Below are 14,767 nucleotides of genomic sequence, written 5' to 3'. Positions count from 1 at the left end.
TGTCTCTAAGATAAACAAATCTTAAAAAAAAAACAAAAATCAGAGTCAGGGTTAGGCAAGGTGCCTGAGTGACTCTCAGTTAGGTGTCTGACTCAGTTTCAGCTTGGGTCATGATCTCATGGGTCATGAGATCAGGCTCCACGTCCAGATCCACACTCAACAGAGTCTGCTTGAAGATTCTCTCCCTCTGCCTCACCCCCCACTCTCTCCTTCTCTCTAAAACAAATAAACCTTAAAAAAAAAAAAAAAAGAATGCATGGGGTGATATGGGGTGCCTGAGTGGCACCGTCTATTAAAGGTCCAATTCTTGGTTTTGGCTCAAGTCATCATCTAAGGGTCATGAGATCAAGTCACATGCTCAGCTGGCATTTGCTTAAGACTCTCTCTCTGCCCCTTCCCACTCCCAATCCACCCCTGCTCACATGCATGTGCTCTTACCCTCTCTCTCAAATAAATAAATAAATAAATAAATCCTAAAAAAAAAAAAAAAAGAATAGGAGCAGTGATAATGTTCTAGTCAGACTGGATGATGAATTCATGAGTTTCATTATACTATTACTCTTTATAAGTTATATCTAATGTATATGCATTAAATATGATGATTTAAATTTTTTTAAATAAGGAAAAAGCAGTAGAAAGTGTTATAGAAGCACAGAGAAAGGAGTTGGTTACTTCTTCCTAGAAGAAGAGGAAAAGTTAAGGAGAATTTCATTTAGTAGGTGTGTCAGGGATCCCCATGATCACCCAGGTTTGATGACTGACTCAAGGACTCATAGGATTCAGTATACAGCTGCACTTATGGTTATGATACATTACAGCCAAAAAATACAAAGCAAAATCAACAAAGTATATCAAGTGTACAAGACAAGATAGTGTAAGGGCATTAAATGCAGTATGAAGAGGGATCCCTGGGTGGCTCAGCGGTTTGGCGCCTGCCTTTGGCCCGGGGCGTGATCCTGGAGTCCTGCGACGGGCTCCCCGCATGGAGCCTGCTTCTCCCTCTGCCTGTGTCTCTGCCTCTCTCTCTCTCTCTCTCTCTATGTCTATCATGAATAAATAAATAAATCTTTTTTTAAAAAATGCAGTATGAACAGTACATGCACAGGCAAAGAGCAGAGCTATGAAAGGATGCCCCAGCCAGGAAACAACCCACAAGGCTGAAAAGCTCTCAGTATGGCTGGAACACAAGGTGCTTGCGAGAGTATCAGAAGAAGGGAATGGATAGGGCACTAGGTGGCTCTGTCAGTTAAGTATCTCCCCTTAACTCCGGTCATGATCTCAGGGTCCTGGGATCAAGCCCTATGTCCAGCTCCCTGATCAGTAGGGAGTCTGCTTTTCCCTCTCCCCTGCCCCTCTCCTTCTGTTCCTTCCACTCCTCCTCTGACCCTCCCCTCCCCCTGCTTGTGCTTTTTCTCTCTCTCAAATAAATAAATAAAATGAAGAAGAAGAAGAAAAAGGAGGAGGAGGAGGGAGTGGAGAAGGAAGGAGTCAGACTTTACAATGGGCCTCTTATTCCACAGTAGGACATTTTAACTTTCTCCTATGAGCAATAGGAAAACATTAAGTATTGTTGGTAAGGGAGTATAGTACAGTGCCTGGATGTAATAGGCACCTTATGTTCTCCAAAAATTAAGATGTTGAAGTCCTAACCCCCAATGTGATGCTATTAGGAGGTAGGGCTTTGGGAACTGATTGGGTGCCTTTATGAAAGAGACCCTAGGGAACTCTCTCACCCCTTCTGCCACGTTAGGATAGAGGGAGAAGATGGCTATCTATAAATCAGGAAGACAGCTCCCACCAGACACCAGATCTGCCAGGACATTGATCTTGGACCTTCAAGCCTCCAGAACTGCGAGAAATAAACTGATATTTAAGCCATTTGGGCTATGGTATTTTGTTACAGTAGTTCAAATGGACACAAATACTGACATAGTATATAGTAGGCCCAAAATAAAGTCTGTTGATTTGATATTACTATGCCAGTTGAAGATCTATATCAATTTCTTAGCAATCTGTCAGTAGAGATGACAGAGCTTCACTGTATCATTTAAAGCCACCCTAGGGGCGCCTGGCTGGCTCAGTCAGTTAAGCCTTTGGCTCAGGTCATGATCCCAGGGTCTGAGATCCAGCCCCACCTCAGGATCTCAGCTCAGCGGGGAGCCTGCTGATCCCTCTCCCTGCCACTCCCCCTGCTTGTACTCTCTCTCTCTCTCTCTGTCAACTAAATAAAATCTTTTTTAAAAATTAAAATTAAAAAATAAACTAATTCACTCTGATCCATAGTCAAATGCACAATTAATTGAAATAGGTTCTAAAAATTATGGGATCTAAAACTCTAGATCTAGAAAAGTAGGGTTTAGGTTCATGGAGATGGAGACTAGAACCTAATATTAGTTTGTAAAATTATCAGAAAAATATAGTTTTCAGAATAGACTGATAACAGCTACCATTTATTTTGTGCTAGGCAATGTGGTAAGTAGTTTATGGAAATTATTTTGGTTTATCTTTACAACCACCTTTAAAGCAGATGTCATTTCCTCATTTTACAGATGAAAAAGCTAATTTACAAATATTAAATGATTTACCTAATATTGCATAGGTCAAGACTGCAGAATGGAGCTGTTGATATCAAGCTGAGTATCTCATGGCTTTAACTGATGGCCTGTTTATATCTCAGAGATTATTGGAATTAATCCCAATCCTGCTGGCTCAGACATTGTCAGAGTACAAGACATCATGGCCATCCATTGTACCTCACATGGCTCTGAACATCCACTCCTCCTGTCCCAAGGGGGAGCTCAGCAGGGCCTGGAATAGTTGGGAGTCCCAGGACCACCAGTGGGGTAATGAGAAAAGCTGCCTTATCTGTTTAGTCTAACTTGCCATACAGATATGCTCATTTTCTAAGTGGGCTGTGACATGGAAAAAGTTGGAAAGCTCTACTTGAATCTAATTCTCCTCCTTTCCCTTCTAAAAACCATCTGGAAATCCCAAACCAGTAATCAACAAACATCCCTACATCTTCAATCTGTTCTTGGAAAGTCACTGATTTAAAATTTGGCAAGTCCTGAAGACAATGCTTCCCTGCAGCCTTGAAGATACTATAAAATGACCCATCCTGAGCCATGGACTAGGATTGCAGCAAAGATGGGGGGGTGGATGTCATCATCACCCTCCTTCCCCCAGCCAACGTCAGCATAGCTTTGTCACTGTTTTCCTCAAGAACAAACCCTGCTGTTCAGACCAATTTCAGATTCTGAGTCAAATAATGTTTGTACACATCCTGTTAGTAAAACTTAATTTATGGTCACTTCTAACAACTAGAGATGTGTTCACAGAGCTGAGAAGTAGAAAGCCTCATGGTAGTGTTCACTAGAGAATAAATCTAAATTGTTTTGAGCATCTAATCAGATTGAGAATGAGGGGAAAGGGACTATTTTTTGCTCCATTTTGTCAAATATACATGCTTGAATTCTGGGAATTTTACAAAAATGTCCTTCATACCTTTGGATTTCTAGCTGAATAACTCTGCTATGGAAATGTGGGCAACTAGAAACTTTCTATGAGATAAATAAGTAATGTATAGTCATTGTTTTTTAGGCTAGTCATCTGGTATTGGCAAAAGGACACAGATTTGCAGCCTGAGGACTGGTGTTCAAGCATAAGCTCTAATATTAACTAGCTGTGTGACCCTGATAAAACCCTTACCTCTCCCAGTCTGTTTCTTTATTGTCGAATAAGAAAGAATCCTTCATAGGAGAACTACCCTGGGGATTAAATGTTAAAGGTGCTTTGTAAACTATAACACTACACAATTATCAACCATCTATTGCATTGTAATAGATGAGTCAGGCATGAGGTCTGACACAGAGCTGATGCACAATATTTATAGTATAAATAAGTAAACCCCACTGGTGAGCTGGGTGATCTCAGGCAAGAAACATCTCAGTTTCTCTCTTTTGCCTTCTCTGATAACCACCTCCCCCTAGTTCATTGGGCTCCAGACATATAGTCCTTTTTCCTGTTCTTCCAGCAGAGCAAGCTCACCCCTGCCGCAGGTCCTTTGGACCTGCTGTTCCCTCTTCCTGAAACATTCTTCCCCAGCTCTTTGCATGACTTTCCAGTTCTCATCAATCCAGTCTTAGATAAAATGTCATTTATTCAGAGGCTTTATTATTCAGTGAGTAATATTCCTTCCACGTCATTCACCCAATATATATTCCTGTTTTATTTTCTCCTTAGCACTTATTACTATCTGTTGACTTATTACACTCTCCTCCACTAGAAAAAAAAAAAAAAAAAAACACTATACTAGAGCTTCCCTGTCCACAACTGTATTCCAATGCCCAAGATAACATCTAACTCATAGTAAACTCTCAATAAGCATTTGAATAAATGAAGTTGAAATATGATAATTATATTAAAAGTTTCATTTTCATTCATTCAACAAATATTTTGTATGTACCTATGAGAGCCCAGGTTCTATTTCAAGATGCTGGGGATTCAACTGAGAACAAAATAGACAAAAATCTCTTTCTTGGGGTATGACTACTAGTGGGGAAACAAAGAAAAAACAAGGTTAAAAAGTAAAAACATACTATATCTGATAATGTTAAGTGTTAAGAAGGAAAAAAATAATAAAGCAGGAAAGAAGGACATGAAATATGTGTGGAGGTGTTAAATTTTAGATAGGGTAATCAGAGAATGAAATGAGAGGCTGAGCCCTGAGGATATACGGGGGAAATGCATTCCAGGTCATGGTAACTGGCACAATAATGAAGGTGTTGGAGAGTAACACAATAAAGGATGAGACAGGGAGGTTAGGGGAGTTGGACTGTATAGAGCCCTTTGGCTAGACTAAGACTTTGGCTTTTACCAAGAGCGAGATGGTAAACTGTTGAAGAATAGGAGCATCAGGGTATCATGATGCGGCTTGTTTTAAGAGGATTGCTGGGGCTGCTGTGCTTCGAATACCTGAAGGGCAAGGGAAAGGACCAGTGAAGACGCTACAATAACCTTGGCAAGAGATGATGGCTCCCCAAGACTCGGGGAGGAGGAGTTGTGGGGATGGAAGATGAAATTTTGGATCCGACAGTCACATTGGGAGAGTTTAAGGGGGAGGTCTGCTCTGGGAGTTAGAACTTGAAACTCAAATGGTATTATTTATTATCAGCAGTAAACCTATCATGCAGATGGAGTCCTGACTCTACCACATCCTGGTAGCAAACTGTTGAGTCGACTATTTCTAGGTTCTGGGCCTCAGTTTCCCTAAGTAAAACGGAGAAAGTGTTCCCACATAACAAGGGCCTTCAAGAGAATGAAATGAGAAGTGTTGAAGGCTGACAGTGAGCAAGGTGAAAACCTTTGGCTTAAGACTGCACGAACCTGTACCAGAGGGAGGGGGCTGCTGTTAAACCAGAAACTGACTTTCAATTCCACAGCACACACTCCGAGAACCCCCAGCAGCGACCAAAGAGAAGCGTGTGGGCCCCCTACCGCAAGGCGGTCCGCAGAGCCCAAACCTCGCGAGATTTGTTGGCCGGGCAACGTCCCACATCTCGCGAGACCAAGGTTTATGAGTGACTATCGGCCGGTTAGGGCTTGCTGGAAAGATGGAGTATCGCGGGTTGGGCACCGTAGAGGCCGCGGACAGTGGAGGGGCCCGGCCATACAACAGCTCCGAGGAACGAGAAGGACGGGAACCGGACGGGCTGCGCTTCGACCGCGAGAGGGCGCGCCGCCTCTGGGAAGCAGTGTCCGGGGCCCAACCAGTGGGGAGGGAGGAAGGTGAGTCCGGGGACCTCAGAGGCAGCGAGTCCAACCGCCCGCTCATTTCACGGGGAGGGGCGGGAGCGCGGGGCGGGAGCACGGACAGCCCCCGGGTCTCCGGTCACACCCCCTGGCGCCCGGCCCGCCCCCTTGCGTGACGCGCCCCGGGACTCCTGGACTCGTGCACCCCAGCAGGGCCTGGGTACCATGGGCCAGGCACCCCGAAAATTGAGGCCGCAGCACCACAGGAATGAGGTCTCCGGGCTTAAATGGTCAAGGCCCCTCTCGTACTCCGGTCCCTCCATTCTCACCCACCAGAGCGCAGCTCTTCTTCAACTCTTCTTAAACGACTTTCATTCCTATCCATCCCTTCTCGGAGACCCACGGAGCCTTCCCCGCCAGACTACTAGCCCCCCACCATTTCTCACAGACTCCATCGTCCCAGTCCACAGGTTCCCCCACCCCTATGTCCCTTGCCTCCTTTGCATCCTTTCTCTCATACCCCACACTGCCAAGGACTCCAGAAGGTCTTCTTTTTTTTTTTTTTTAAACATTTAAGATTTTTTTTTTTTTAAGATTTATTTATTCATGAGAGACACAGAGAGAGAGGGGTAGAGAGAGAAGCAGGCTCCACGCAGGGACCCCGACGTGGGACTCGATCCCAGGTCTCCAGGATCACACCTTGGGCTGCAGGCGGCACTAAACCGCTGAGCCACCCGGGCTGCCCGTCCAGAAGGTCTTCTTAACCCTATGTTCCTCCTGGCCTTGGTGTCTTGAACCTGATTTACCCCTGTTTCTAGGTGTCTGGTCTCTACTGCCTGGGTCCTTTTTATGAGGTGAGGGCCGGGAGACTGAGAAACTGGCCAGAGTATACTTTGGCTCCAGCTTCTTTGTATCCCATGCTTGTGCCAAAGTTGTGGAGAACAGGATACAGGAGAGGCCACTTCTGGGCTGAAAGCTTCCCAGCTTGCTCTGCATTTGACCTGGCACTGGGTAAAGTGGAGATAGAGGAGGATGGTAAAAGCTGGCCTGACTTGGTTGTGTGACCTCTTTCATAGTCCTTAGCAGTTAGCTGCTTAACTCTTAGCCAGAAGTACAAGAACTGTTTGGCCTGTGCTAATCCTGTCAAGTAATCTATAGGGAAATCAGATAATTTGTTTACTTGGTGAGCAGACTAATCTTGGAAAGTTTAATGTATTGCTTGTGAACTGATTACCCTGGAATAAAATGGAATTTTGGCCACATCCAAGGAAGGTATGTTTACATTTGGGGTGGTACACAGACCTATGCCCTTTTGTATGCTTCTCCAATTTAAAAACTAGTCTAGTCTGACTCCTAAATTAATATGGGCCCTCTTTCTGCCTCATAATTTCAAACTTGTTTGATACAAATCCTCCCCCAAACACACCCCAATTTTCCTTTCACTAATTTGACAAACATTCATTGATACCTGCTCAGTACCCAGGATGGCTGGGCATCAGAGCTACAGAGATGAGGAAGATACTGTCCTTGTCCTGAAGGGATTTTATAGTTCTAGTCCAGGAAGCAGACACCAAAACAGTTTCAGCTTAATGTAATGGGTGCAGTGAAGAAGAATGTATAAGAATTGGTTGTGCACAAAGAGGGAGTGACCTTTGTCCTTGAGGGATAAGAAGGGATCGCTTGATCTTGAAGCAGAGAACACAACAGCTGTGCTCTAAAAAGTGAATTGCTTATGTGTCTATGAATGTACAGTGTCACTTAGGACCCAGCTCATTTTTCCTACTCTCCTCACTTTCCAATAATTATATGAGGCCTAAGTAGATACCTGTAACCCCAAGTTCTACTCCTCTTTGTTTTGTTTTTCTCTTAGCAACTTTTTTTTTTTTTTTAACATTTATTTATTTATGAGAGAGAGAGACAGAGAGGGAGAAGCAGGCTCCATGTCGGGAGCTCGATGTGGGACTCGATCCCAGGACTCCAGGATCGCGCCCTGGGCCAAAGGCAGGCGCCAAACCACTGAGCCACCCAGGGATCCCCTCTCTTAGCAACTTTTATTGATAATTTATATACCATAAAATTCACCCATTGTAACTGCACAATGCAATGATTTTTTAAGTAAAAGTACAGAATTGCGTTTTAGAATATTTCCATCACTCCTGTTAATTCCTTTGTGCTTCTTTTTTTTTTTTAATTTTTATTTATTTATGATAGTCACACAGAGAGAGAGAGAAAGAGAGAGAGAGAGGCAGAGACACAGGCAGAGGGAGAAGCAGGCTCCATGCACCGGGAGCCTGACATGGGATTCGATCCCAGGTCTCCAGGATCGCGCCCTGGGCCAAAGGCAGGCGCCAAACCGCTGCGCCACCCAGGGATCCCCCTTTGTGCTTCTTTACATTAAACCTCCACTCTTACCTTCTGCCCTAGGCAACCACTGTACTCTATAAATTTACCTATTCTGAACATTTCATATAAACAAAATCATACAATATGTAGCCTTTTGCATTTGGCTTCTCAACATGTTTTTGAGGTTCAGCCAAGTCGTACTGTGTATTAGTACTTAATTACTTTTTGTTGCTAAATAGAATCCCCATTGTATAGATCTTGCTTTTTTTTTTTTCTTATTTTTATTTTTTTTTTAATTTTTATTTATTTATGATAGTCACACAGAGAGAGAGAGAGAGAGGCAGAGATACAGGCAGAGAGAGAAGCAGGCTCCATGCACCGGGAGCCCGACGTAGGATTCGATCCTGGGTCTCCAGGATCACGCCCTGGGCCAAAGGCAGGCGCCAAACCGCTGCGCCACCCAGGGATCCCGATCTTACGTTTTTAAATTTTTTTTTTAAGATTTTATTTATTTATTCATGAAAGACACAGAGAGAGAAAGGCAGAGACATAGGCAGAGGGAGAAGCAGGCTCCATGCAGGGAGCCTGACGTGGGACTCGATCCTGGGACCCCAGGATCAGGCCCTGGACTGAAGGCGGCGCTAAACCGCTGAGCCACCTGGGCTGCCCTAGATCTTGCTTTTTTATCCTTTGACAGTCTCTGCCTTTTGAGTGGGCTCTTTAGACTATTCACATTTAATTTCATTATTGATATGGCTAGATTTACATTTTCTACTTTGCTGTTTATCTCCTTTACATTTTTTTTTTCTCTCCTTTACATTTTGTTCTTCCCTTTCTCCTTTACTGACTTCTTTTAAGTATTTTTTAGTGGACCATTTTAATTTCTGTTAATATTTTTTATACTTTTTTTTAATTTTACTTTTTAATTTTATTTTCTTAGTACCCAAGGGACTACAGGATGCATCTTAACTCATCACAGTCTACTTCAAATTAATACTAACTTAATTCTGATAAAATATAAAAACATTCTTCTAATAGTGGTCCATTCCTCCCCCTCCTTTGTACTATTATTGTCATATATATTACATTGATATGTTATAAGCCTAATTATTCAGTGTCATAATTATTGATTTATACAATATGTCCTTTTTTCTTTTTTTTTAAGATTTTACTTATTTATTCGTAAGAGAAACAGAGAGAGGGATCCCTGGGTGGCGCAGTGGTTTGGCACCTGCCTTTGGCCCAGGGCGCGATCCTGGAGACCCGGGATCGAATCCCACATCGGGCTCCCGGTGCATGGAGCCTGCTTCTCCCTCTGCCTGTGTCTCTGCCTCTCTTTCTCTCTCTGTGTGACTATCATAAAATGAACAAAAAAAATAATTAAAAAAAAAAGAGAGAGAGAAACAGAGAGAGAGAGGCAGAGACACAGGCAGAGGGAGAAGCAGAAGCAGGCTCCATGCAGGAAGCCTGACATGGGACTCGATCCCAGGTCTCCAGGATCACACCCTGGGCTGAAGGCGGCGCTAAACTGCTGAGCCACCTGGGCCACCCAGTATGTCCTTTTTAAAAAGATTTATTTATTTATTTATTTATTTGGAGGGGCAGGCAATGGGGAGGGGCAGAGGGAGATGAGGAGAGAATCTCAAGCAGACTCCACTGCTGAGTATGGAGTTATATGCAAGTCTCACTGTCACAACCCTGAGCTCACAACCTAAGCCAAAACCGAGATCAGGTGCCCAACTGACTGTGCTACCCAGGCACCCCTATACAATATGTCTTTTAAAGAAGTTAACAGAAGTAATTAGGAAAACAATATTTATAATATCTTTTATATTAACCCACATATTTACCATTTCTGATGTTCTTTTTTTCTTCCTCTGGATTCAAGTTATACTTACTACCACTTCCTTTTGGCCAAAAGGGCTTCCTTGGGATCCCTGGGTGGTGCAGCGGTTTGGCACCTGCCTTTGGCTCAGGGCGCGATCCTGGAGACCCGGGATCGAATCCCACATCGGGCTCCTGGTGCATGGAGCCTGCTTCTCCCTCTGCCTGTGTCTCTGCCTCTCTCTCTCTGTGACTATCATAAATAAATAAAACTTAAAAAAAAAAAAAAAAACACAAAAGGGCTTCCTTTACTATTTCTTGCAAACCAAACCTGCTAGCAGTGAATTCTCTCAGTCTTTATCTGGGAATGTCTTTATTTTGCTTTTAGTCTTAATAATTTTTTAAAATAATATCTTTTTGTCATCTCATGGGTTGTGAGATTGAGCCCCGTGTCGGGATCCACATTCAGTAGGGAGTCTGCTTGAGGATTCTCTCTCTCTGCCCCTCCACCTGCTTGTGCTGTCTCTCTAAAATCAATCAATCAATCAATCAATCAATCAATTGCTTTTTTTTTTTTTTTTTTTTTTTTAAGAAAGATAAAGACAGGAACTCTTTAAAGTAACAAGAGAGTGGGATGCCTGGGTGGCTCAGCAGTTGAGCATCTGCCTTTGGCTCAGGGCATGATCCTGGAGTCCTGGGATCAAGTCCCATATCCAGCTCCCTGCATGGAGCCTGCTTCTCCCTTTGCCTGTGTCTCTGCCTCTCTCTCCCTGTGTCTCTCATGAATAAATAAATAAAATCTTAAAAAAAAATAAAGTAGCAAGAGAAAAATGACTCATCATGTATAGAGAAATAATTTGATTAATGACTTAACTTCTCATCTGTAACAATGAAGACCAGAGGGCAATGGAATAACATATCCAAAATAGTGAGAAGATCAAAACTGTCAACCAACCGCTCCATGTCCAGCAAAACTATCCTTCAAATATTATGCTAAATGACAGAAGCTAGTCACAAAAGGCCACATATTATACAATTCAATTTATACAAAACATCCAGAATAGGCACATCTATAGAAACAGAAAGGGGATAAGTAGTTGCAAGAGGTAACTAGTAGTGGGTATATGGTTTCTTTCTGGGGTGATGAAAATGTTCTACAATTAGACAGTGGTGGTGATTGCACAATTCTGTGAATATACTAAAAACTACAATTGTATATTCCACAAGGGTGAATTTTATGGTATAGGAATTATGTATCAATAAATATGTTATTTTTAAAATTTTTTTATTTATTCATGAGAGACACAGAGAGAGAGGCAGAGACACAGGCAAAGGGAGAAGCAGGCTCCATGCCGGGAGCTGGATATGGGACTTGATCCCAGGACTCCAGGATCATGCCCTGAGCCAAAGGCAGATGCTCAACCGCTGAGCCACCCAGGCGTCCCACTCTCTTGTTACTTTAAAGGGTTCCTGTCTTTATCTTTCCTTTTTTAAAAAAAGTTATTTATTTATTTATTTTAGAGAGACAGCACAAGCAGGTGGAAGGGCAGAGAGAAAGAATCCTCAAGCAGACTCCCCACTGAATGTGGATCCCGACATGGGGCTCAGTCTAACCCATGAGATGACAACCTGAGCTGAAACCAAGGGTTGAACACTTAACCAACTGAGCCACCGAGGTGCTCCTATCTTTTTATCTTTCAACAATTTGACTATGATGTATCTGGGTGTAGGTCTCTTGGTATTTGAGACTTTTGGCTATATGGATTAATGTTTTTTTCTTTAATCAAATATAGAGAGTTTTCAGACATTGTTTCTTCAAGTATTTTTTTTTCTACTCCTTTCTCTCCTGAGATTCCCCATGTATATTTGTTTAGTATGCTTGATGTATCCACAGGTCTCTGAGGCTCTATTCATTATTCTTCCATTTTTTTCTCTTTCCTTCAGATTGGATATTTCTGTTGATCTATCTGCAAGTTCATTGATTCGTTCTACCACTTTGAAACTGATGTTGATTTTCTCATGAATTTTTCATTTAATTTATTGTACTTTCAGCTCAACTCTGCTTTTTTGTTTTGTTTGTATTTTGGTTTTTGTTTTTAAGAGAGAGAGAGAAAGCAGTGGGCAAAGGGGGAGGAGGAGAGAGAGAATCTCAATCAGATTGCATGCCCAGAATGGAACCCAACTCAAGACTCAATCCCATTACCCTGAGATCACAACCTGAGCCGAAATCAAGAGTCAGATGCTTAACTAACTGAGCCACCTAGGCGCCCCTCAACTCTATATTATACGTAGTCTAAGTGAAAAAGTTTTTAACACCACTTCATCAATACCATTATATTTGCTTTCTTTATGCCTTTTTTGTATGTTAAAATCTGAGCTTTTTCAGACCATCAACAATATGGATTCACAAAATAGATAGAAGCACCGAGGCTAAGTAATCTTAATGGAGCTAACTGGCCAATTCATTCTTGTAGACCACCCTGCCAGTTAGACTATACTGATTAACAAATCTGACCCACTGGTGGATTATATCCAACCTGCTTTTACTAGGATCTTTTGTTTTTCGTGGTTACTAACTATAGCTGTAGCTAGAAATCCACTATCTCCCAACAAGTCATAATAAGCACGCTACTAAATAGGTTATATCTCTCTCTGAGGACCAACTTCAAACAACCGATGAATTTCTGTGGAGCTGAGTTGAAGACTCTAAGGCCACATATGGGCCCAAGGAATAGCAAGTCATTATAGATTAGCAGTGTTCACCATTAATTGGAATATAGGAGGTAGTTAAGTCCTGCAGTGACCAGCTGTTCTGACCCTAAGTATCCTAAGGCAACTTAAGGCACATTAAGTCACCCAAAGACAGTTGTAACTTGAATTGAGGTGTCATGATCATTTTGTCTCCCAAATACTACTTCTACATTCCTTAAGTTTATGAATTATCTTGCTTCCCTACGCTACCTGTGTCCATACTTCACTGACCCTGTGAAAATCAGCCCTGTGCTAGTTTCTGCCCTACACATTTTCTGGTTGGCTACAATATGGATACAAATCCAATCTGCCAATCATGTCATAAGATTTGGAAGACAAATGCAGCGAAGACCATATCCCTATGGCTTTTGACTATTGTTACTATCAAGAAAAGTCATGGAACTATGAGATCGTCCTACATCAGTGTTCCAGCATCCATTATCCAGCTTCACAGGCTGAGATGTAGGTTCATTGACAATGGAAGCTTCTTACTTTCAGCAAGGTTACAATGAAAGCCTCAAACTATAGCTCTTCTGTCATATATAGTTCCTAGAGACATTTGTGGAGGCCCAACCAAGTACCTCCAGCCTCTCCAATGGTTTTCTAAGCATCTAATTTCTTATATCAAACCTATCCCATTCTGGGGAGATGGTTAGTAATTGGATTAAAGTTGTATATGGATATCAGGGCAACAGAGATGTACATTTAGGCCACCTTCTCAGAATTCTCTCTTTTTTTTTTTTAAGATTTTATTTACTTATTCATGAGAGACACAGGCAGAGGGAGAAGCAGGCTCCATACAGGGAGCCTGATGTGGGATTCAATCCCAGGACTCCAGAATCATGCCCTGGGCCGAAGGCAGGCACTTTAACTGCTGAGCCACCCAGGTATCCCCGAATTCTGATAATTTATGTAAGTTCTTTTTCCCAATGTGGATCTTAGCTTCCTCCAACCTTGTAAACTTCTCATGGTTTGTATGGGTCAGGAATTTAGGAAGGGCTTTGCTGGACAGTTCTGTCTCAGGGCAGAGGGCTCCAAGACTCAGTCCCAGGACCTCTTTCCTTTTCCGTCTACACTAGGCATTTTCTTTTAGTCCGTAGCCTAAAGTATGATTGATATACTGATGATTCTCAATTTATAATCTCCAGCTCTGACCTCTCCCTTGAGCTTCAGACTTGAATCTCCATTTGACTATTGATATCTCTACCCATATATCTGATAGACCACTCATGTTTAATAGCCAAAGAAAAATCTTAAGTTCTTCTCCAAGCTTATCGTCCTCCAGTTTTCATCTCATCTGTTCAGTTGCTCAAGCTCAAAACCTAGGAGTATCCTTGACTCCTTCCCCTCACTCCCCTATATCCAATCGAAGAAATTGCGTATCAGATCTACTTCTAGAATATAATTCCAAATCCACACACTTTCTCTGTCTCCATTGCCAACTTCCATTGCCATCCCCATACAGTCTGCTGACATAATGACCAGAGTAATCATTTTGAAACATAAGCCAGACCTTGTTGCCTCTCATGGCATAAAAACAAAATCCATAGTTGAAACCATAGCTTTTGAGGTGTTATATTCATTCAATGTGATCCGGTAGGCCTCACACTACCTCTCCAACTTTATTTCCCACCACTTTTGTCTCCTTCACCATACTCTAGCCACACTGACTTCCTTTCTATTCCGAATATGCCGAACTAATCCCTGCCTCAGAGACCTGGCACTGTCTCAGGCTAGAACACTATTTCCCCCAGACCTTGTGGCTGATGCCTCCTAAGATGATCTTCACTGACTATACTGCCCCCATCATTCTCTACCACTCACTTTGTTTTCATAGCATTTCTTCCTCTCTGTCATTATTTTGCTTTTTACTTAACTTTGTGTTCTGTCTTACTTGTTGATATGGCTCCAGTGCTGGCACAGAGAAGACATTCCAAATACATGTTTATGGACTATGTGGATATACTCTCTGGGCCAGAGAGGTGCATTTCATTCATTCAGTGGGTACTCACCAAGGCCCTGCTATGGGTCAGATATCATACGAGATACTGGAATACAAAGTCATAAATGACATGGTCCCTGTCCTGTTCAGTGTTTG

General features: G+C 42.5%; 1 protein-coding gene across 5 annotated transcripts in view; it reads left to right on the top strand.

Annotated features, from left to right (window-relative positions):
• Positions 1-5,559: 5,559 nt before the first annotated feature.
• The window catches only part of ZNF346 (zinc finger protein 346), a 35,805-nt gene continuing 26,597 nt past the window's right edge, over positions 5,560-14,767 (top strand). For 2 of the 5 annotated variants that reach the window (XM_025434338.3, XM_025434337.3), the window contains exon 1: positions 5,562-5,787. In XM_025434338.3, coding sequence (XP_025290123.1) covers positions 5,613-5,787 — 175 coding nt within the window. In that variant the 5' untranslated portion in view covers positions 5,562-5,612. Of the gene's footprint in view, positions 5,788-11,443; positions 11,595-14,767 lie in introns of those variants that run through there. The other 3 variants (XR_003130713.3, XM_025434340.3, XM_049108870.1) reach the window with 3 other exon arrangements.

The sequence above is a fragment of the Canis lupus genome, chromosome 4 (genome assembly GCF_003254725.2).
Source record: "Canis lupus dingo isolate Sandy chromosome 4, ASM325472v2, whole genome shotgun sequence".
Classification (NCBI taxonomy): domain Eukaryota; kingdom Metazoa; phylum Chordata; class Mammalia; order Carnivora; family Canidae; genus Canis; species Canis lupus.
Note: the sequence above shows the minus strand (reverse complement) of the source record. Positions and strands in the feature narration are given on the sequence as shown.